The sequence below is a fragment of the Gobius niger genome (genome assembly GCF_951799975.1).
Source record: "Gobius niger genome assembly, chromosome: 2".
In the NCBI taxonomy this organism is placed as follows: domain Eukaryota; kingdom Metazoa; phylum Chordata; class Actinopteri; order Gobiiformes; family Gobiidae; genus Gobius; species Gobius niger.
The window spans coordinates 24,550,756-24,558,003 of record NC_136853.1 but is presented as its reverse complement, the minus strand read 5'-3'; the positions used below and the strand labels follow the sequence as shown (position 1 = coordinate 24,558,003).

Genomic DNA, 7,248 nt, shown 5'->3' with positions numbered 1-7,248 from the left:
TTGTAGTTCCCAGTCTTTGCCTGCCCCGTTAGTCTTTCACACCAAAGTAACCCCTGCAGAGTGTGGGGTAACGCAATACTTAAGTAAATTACTTTATTCAGTTACTTAGGAATATAATGTATTAGGCTACTTAAACAAAATATCATTACTTTAAGTACCTTGAGTTACAAGTGCATTTAAATGTATGAACGAAAAAAAGCCAAACTCCCCCCAAATACCGGACGTGGTGCATAAGATCAAAAACAAAACAGAGAATGGGGGAAAGAGAAGGAAAAGGAAATCTTTAGTTTAGTTTATTTGTTCATTTGAGCAGTTAAAATTCTGCTCAAAAGGAGTGGGCCGAAGCAAAAGCTTATAGACGCCCACCCCGAAATCCGAAATCTTTGACTGCACTTTTGCTTATTACCATTTTCAGTTTATATTTCGCCAAAAGTAACTCAAAGTAGTTGTAACTCAGCTACCTTTCTGAAACAGTAATATGTCATACAAACTTTTATAGCTGTAACTATTAATACAGAATATATAACAGTTTTAAAGTAACTTGCCCAACACTGAACCCCTGCTACATGAGAGTTGCCGAGTACTTTGTAACTAATTATATATATATATATATATACATACACACAAATATACTATTCAAATACTGTTTAGTTACACATAAAGAATGTTCTCTCCTGCTATGTGCCTGCGTTGCCCCAAAGGTCCCTGTGCCCCTGGTTAGGAAAACACTGGTCTAAACCAGTGGTTCTCAACCTTTTGGAGTCGCGACCCCCATTTCAACAGTTACAGGGGTTCGTGACCCCCGCTCGGGTCACACCGTGAGGAATAGGGACATTAGTCTACATAACTCTTTAAAAACAAAGAAAAAAATAAAACGGATCAAATAAAATGGATAAAATTAAGAACAAATAATGTCTCTCTGGTTAAATAGGACACATACTACAGTAAAACATTATATTATATGCTAATAAAATATATAGTTTTTATCTACAAGATCTGGCAACCCCCAAAATTTGTCTCTCAACCCCCTTGGTGGTCCCAACACACAGGTTGAGAAGCACTGGTCTAAACAACAGGTTTAGCCGCTTTCCCCATGTACAGTATTGCTGGGTTGCAGGTGACATCACAGCGTTCTAAAGTCCAACGCTATTATATGGAGGAAAAAATATTGTGTTTTTGAGGAAATTTTTGGTCTTGTACAGAGAGATCATGGACCCAGTGATTGATATTAATGATCATTTTTCTAATTCATACATTTTCTTTTGAGCTACGACTTGTGAAAGTGTAATGCTGTTAATAGGAAAAACTGGCTCCTGCCCCCCGCTGGGCCCGATGACATCATCACATTCTAGAACCTGCAACCCAGCAATACAGGATATTTTGTTGTTTGAAAAGAGTACTTTACATCTGCAATTATTCTGTATTATAAATTTCATTGTTATATAGTAATATTGTCACCCTCATTTTTTTTTATTTGATTTCAATTACCGGTAATTGCGTAGCTCATCTGATCACATTTACCACACAAATCAGTTCTTCATAACCGCACATGGACATATTTCATCTATTCATTTGCCACTGAATGAGCAGAGAAAGACCCGCAGGTTATTTCATGTAAAAGAAATCCTCGTGGCAGCTGTTCAGTGAAATAGTTTTCTTTCTTTCTCTAAAATGATCACTCTTTGGTGTCAAAAGCATTTTTCTTTATAAGAAGCACACACTTTTAGGCAGTAAAAGATTTAATCAATAATTTAAAAAAAAAGATAAATTTACAAACATGCATATTACAAACAGCATTTACGTCCAGCTTTACTTTACTTTCAAAGTCCACCATTTTCCTCCAGTTTTTGGAAAAGTGTCAAGCTGCGCAAGTGGGACTGTCGTTCTCCATTTTTCCACAGAATCAGCAGGTGGTCCGTAGAACATGTTACCAAACCATTTTCTTTAAAGCTCACAAACATCTGTCACGGGCCAGGAAAACAAAAACAAACATATTACATTATTGAACCATAAATTTGATTTGATTTATTTATTCACGCATCTCCACACCTGAACAGCTCCGGAGTGCCCGATCAAGTCCCCGATCAGCTCCAACATCTTGAGATTAGAGACATCCAGAACTTTCTTTGATGGAGGACCACTATGCTTACTTGAACGTCCAAAAGTCAACATTCCAAAGAATCCTGAAAATCAATAGTACATTTTCCAATACGCATGTGTTTCAGTCTGTTTACCTTTTACAGCAGTGTTGAACTAACAATGATACATGAAACATTTTACATGGTTCAAAGCAACATGTGAACAGTGACAATAATTATTGGAGACGTAGTTTGGAGTGCATTACCTGCCGAGGCAGGTTCAGCCGGAAGTGGCAGGTCTTGGATCTCCCACATCCTCACACTGCCATCTTCAGAGCAGGATATTAGCTCACTGGAAAAAAAAAAAATCTTTTATTCTTCATCTGGTGGTCTAAGTCCTCCGTAGTTTTAGACTTAGACTGTGATGTAGGGCTGAGAGAAAATCTATTTGATTCAAAAATTGAGTTGGTAGGTTTTTTTTCTGCTCAGAGGCAGAAGGCCCTGCTGTACAAATGTGCTAAGAAGAACAGAGTCCACCTCAGAAGAAAACTTTAGCTGCCTTTTCTACTAAAGCAGCACCTGCATCACTTGCCTTTGCAATTTTGTTTCTGTTGATGCATTTTAAATAAATATGATAAATATATATTTTTAACTATATTAACTGATCGCAGTTATATTGTTTTAAATGGGGGGGAGAAAGTTGGGGGAGTTTTTTATTTAAAAAATCGCAGATAAAAATCACCCAGCTCTAATTTGATTAGATAATTACATTATGCTTTTGGAAGTCATTCACGAGTGGTTTTACAATACCGTATATTCCGGACTAAACTCCAGCCAAAAAATGCAGAATGAATAAGAAAAAACATATATAAGTTGCTCTGGAGTATAAGTCACACCAGCCTTGGCAACTACCTGGGCCTGGAGGCGTAACTGCACCATTGACAAGCCTCTCCCGGCAGCAACTTGTTCAAGCTCTCATTTCAAACTACTCGAGCTGTGGCCATTGAGCTTTTAGCCTGCGATTCGCTTTTTTTTGCTTTCTTCATTGCAGTAAGAGCTCGCAAGTTTCTCGCTCACTCAAACCTTCTTTCTGCTGCTCAATTACCGTTTTTTAAATCTTCAGTGGTACAGGAGTAGCAGATACTGGTACACAAGCCTAGAGCGCCCTCTAGCGGCTGTCAGTGTGAAAATAACAAACTTATGGTCCGGATAATACGGTAGTTAAGTCCATATTTAGTGTTAGTCCAGAGAATCACCGATGTAGGATCAGAACTTCAAATAAAACTCACCTGTCAGAAAGCAGCATGGTGTGTAAAACATTGGAGTCATGAGCAACCTTTCTGTACGCCAGCACGGTCTTTGTCAGCACACTGTACACGTACAGACCGCTTCCCACGGCGGCCAGGATGAGCTGTGAAGCACACAGAGGTTAATGTGAAGGTGTGCTGCACTAATGATGTTATGTATGGTGATGAGGCATGAAGCTCACCTTTCCATTGGAGCAGAGATGCTGAATAGACATCTCACTGGGCTTTGAGGAACCCATACGTATTTCCGATGCACTTTGTGACTCCTCCCACAGGATATGTTCATAGGCCAAAATGTTCCAGTCAATGGCGTCCCAGAGAATGAGCTCGCCGACGTGGGACCCACTCGCAAACATGTTGTCTGAGAGAGACAAGCAAGTACTCAAACAAGTAATAAAGTGATGCTTTTCATTTAAGGTCTTACCATTGACATTTATAAGAGCTCGAATCTGGTCCCGATGATCAGAGAGACGCTGCATCTCAGTCAGACAAACAACGGTGTCGGCAGAGACTGTAATCCTGTAGATTACTGACAGAGAAAGACGGAACATAAATATGACCATTTTAGTTATATTACATTTAGATGTGTTTTTGTTACCAATTTCCTTGTCCATTGCTGCTGCTAAACAGTTCTTGGGCAGCTCAATCAGAGCAGTAATTCCTGCACAAAGAATGAAATGATTATTGTACAAATATATTGATAGTGCACATTTCTCTACCGCTCTTTACCGGTGTCACTGGGGTTCGGCTGATGGCACTGGAGTTGAAAGTCCTGGTTCCAAACACAGAGCTCTTCTCCACCAGAGAGCCAAAGGCACAACCGCTCGAGCACCAACAGACACTGCAGGACAGACACACCTTTTACAAAAACATCAAACACGATTAAATACATGTTGTTTTATTCATTTGAGGTTGAATTCACCTTCACCGGCGAATGAAGATCTGAAATGGTTTGCACTCTGTTGCCTGTATCAGGGTCCCAAAGCTGATTAAAATGTCAAGTCAATACATTTAGGAAAACACAAAACACAAAAGATTATATTAATGATATTATTGTTATGATTAGAACAAAATAATCAAAGTAAGTCCATGGTGTCAGATGAATCAATAATATACATCTGGACAGTGTTCACCCCTCCACTTTTTCCACATTTTGTTAAGTTACATTTTAAATGATTAAATTGAATAAGGCTGTAACATAACGAAATGTGGAAGAAGTGAAGGGGCGTGAACACTTTCCGGATGCGCTGTAAGCACTGCTGAAATAAAAGGATACACTAAGACTTCGGTCTGAGGAAGCAGTGATCAGCATTGTCTGAGTCATAAGCGCATTGTTACATTTGAAAGTAGTTATGGCAGTGATTTGCTGTGAATGTCCTCTGAGCTCCAGTAGCTTCTCTCCAGTCTAAAAAAAGAGGAATATTAAGTTAATAAATATACAAAAAATATATATAATAGATAAATGTTCTTAGGTCGTCATCTGTACTGGGTTGTTTTACTATTGAGGAAAAATTTCCAAACAAACTTGTGGCTATTAACCCGTTATACACACATACATACGGCCTCTCTGCTGCACATCAGCAATGTAAAGAAGCATGTAGTCCTCACTCAGCCAATCAGAAGAGATCGCTCTACATCACAGATCCCACTGCTGTGGCATTTGACCAATCAGCAGAGACCGGTCGCGCTCTCAACTTGGTACATTTCTTTACATAACTGTAAAACTAACCATGGTAAGTTGACGAAACTCACACATGTGGTGATATATGTGTTGGTTTTGGAGAACGTAGTGAAATAAGTGAAATTACAGCATGAAAAAGGCAGGCACCATATTTGGTCACTTATACCTAAAGTTAATTAGTTTTGTCCATATTTGGGCATGCCAGTTCCTATAGTACCTATTATTCATATTACTACAGTATATTCTTGACAAAAGAACCAATAAACCTTAGGACTATGTTTTCATGTTGCCAAAGGTTATTTCTAGTCAAATTTTTTGTCAAATAATAGTAGAGGTGACTGCACTTAAAGCCTAGTCACATGACAAAAGCTCTTGCCTATTGCAGGTGTGAACATTCAAACATCACTATCACAAAACACAACATCTCCTGAACACCAGCACCCCCTGAGAACTGAAAGTACTTTTTGTATATTTTATATATACACCTTTAGGGCAAGGAACCAAATATGGTAACTTCGTTCATGATATTGAATTTTTATGTTTATCTTTAATATTACAACAGAACTAAATTTGTGTTATGTCCCTCAATTTAAATTTAAATTATTTATCTCAACGTATTTCAGTGCCGTATAAAGGGTTAAGCTTGGAAAGATGCCCCAGTGTTTGATACACAGGCTGGAGAAAACTGCTCGAAGGCGAGGTACAGGTACAGGACTCATCTTAGATTTAACTTTAAATACAAAATAGTCAGATCCCTAAAAGAGCAGAATCTCTTGGGGCAGGTTACACCACAGAGAAATCACAGCATCATACGAAGATATCAAATCTGAGTATTAGGTGGCTTAACTAAAATGCGACACAAAAACAACCCAGTCGAGATGACGGCTACAGATGTTTTTTAAATGTATGCTGTGAAACCCCTGTATGACTCGCATACACAAATACATTACAAATATTGTTACCTCAATATTCCAGACCAGCACAAGGCCATCGTCTCCAGCAGAGGCACATCTGGAAATCACAGCATTGCGTATCATTTAGACACGAGTCCACAGTGACAGGCCTCCAAGACTGATGCACAGGGAGGAACAATCTTTATCCGGGCAAGAGCTCATTTCCCATATGCTCTGCTACACCCAAGAAACCCTAAAAAACACCTGTCCCGAGGCTTAGCACCTTTATTTGCCCTCTGCCCTCAACCATCCACATGAGCAATTCTCAAAATCAACTGAAAGGATGAGAGGATGAAAGAAAGGGATACTGTACAATGAAAAAGGAGGAACTGTCCAGGATACATTTTCGGACTCTAAAAGTAATCTAGAGTGAATTTTCTGCCCTCTGCCCCCGTTTGTGGACTTGTGTGCGGAGGAGACAGGACCCCGAGAAGGAGGTTATTACTCGAGGGGACCAGGAGGCGACCAGGCGTGATGAATACTACCCCTACCTGCGCACACACACGCACACACACACACACACGCACGAGTTAAATCCTTTTCTGAAGACTTGTGCAGAGTTACTGTACCATGCCTGTGTGCAACATGCTCCATCCAACCAGGGCAGTGAGGATCAGGTGCAGAAATGTGTGTGTGTACGTGCATGGACAAAACCGACAGGCGCCATGCAGAATAGTGGGCACACAGGCTCAGAATGGTCATGATTGAGCTCTTGTCATGCTCTGTAAGTTTTGTGTGGGTGAGAATCTCCTGTCAATCACACGGCGATAGAGGCCAGCCAAGGGTAGAAAGAGGAGAGGGGTTGGAAAGAGGAAGAAAGTCAAAGATGACGTGATGGGGGTGGGGGTGGGGGCTGCTCTGCTCACCTGAAGTCATCAATCTGCACCAGAAATCGAACAATGTCAAAATGTCCTTTTAGCACCTGCAGCTCAGTGAAGCAGTTTTGGGGTTGTTCCTCTCCAATGCACAACACGGAGCTTTTCTGCAGACGCAAGAGAGAGAGAGGGGGAAAGGTGGTGGTGAGGCAAACAGAAGCAGCTCATCCGTTTTTAGACACGGGGGGTGGGAAAGGTTAGGAGAAAGAGAAAGAAAGAGAAAACATTAAACACCAGACTTAGCAGTAGTGATTTCCACTGTCTCTCACCTCCAGAGAACTCTGCGCTTCACGACTCCCAAGAATCCACCGCAACATGGCTGATCAAATACTATCTGTATCTGAATTTAAAACA

General features: G+C 40.3%; 1 protein-coding gene across 1 annotated transcript; it reads right to left on the bottom strand.

Annotated features, from left to right (window-relative positions):
- Positions 1–1,732: 1,732 nt before the first annotated feature.
- wdr41 (WD repeat domain 41) lies at positions 1,733–7,236 on the bottom strand. The gene is made up of 13 exons (XM_079552027.1): positions 7,164–7,236; positions 6,886–7,001; positions 6,029–6,077; positions 4,662–4,790; positions 4,308–4,370; positions 4,115–4,226; positions 3,984–4,046; positions 3,810–3,914; positions 3,568–3,746; positions 3,368–3,489; positions 2,345–2,430; positions 2,050–2,183; positions 1,733–1,961 (listed from the first exon to the last, which is right to left on the bottom strand). Exons 1-13 carry the CDS (start codon positions 7,209–7,211, stop codon positions 1,821–1,823), a joined length of 1,347 nt encoding a protein of 448 aa, XP_079408153.1. The 5' UTR covers positions 7,212–7,236; the 3' UTR covers positions 1,733–1,820.
- Between the last annotated feature and the right edge of the window lie 12 nt (positions 7,237–7,248).

What these genes read in the sequence shown, in the direction of transcription:
- wdr41 (XM_079552027.1), bottom strand. Translation starts at nt 7,211, where the DNA reads ATGTTGCGGTGGATTCTTGGGAGTCGTGAAGCGCAGAGTTCTCTGGAG. An exon ending in ATCTTCATTCGCCGGTGAAG is followed by an intron (nt 4,227 to 4,307) that starts GTGAATTCAACC and finishes TCTGTCCTGCAG; the next exon opens with TGTCTGTTGGTGCTCGAGCG. An exon ending in ACCATGCTGCTTTCTGACAG is followed by an intron (nt 2,431 to 3,367) that starts GTGAGTTTTATT and finishes TTTTTTTTCCAG; the next exon opens with TGAGCTAATATCCTGCTCTG.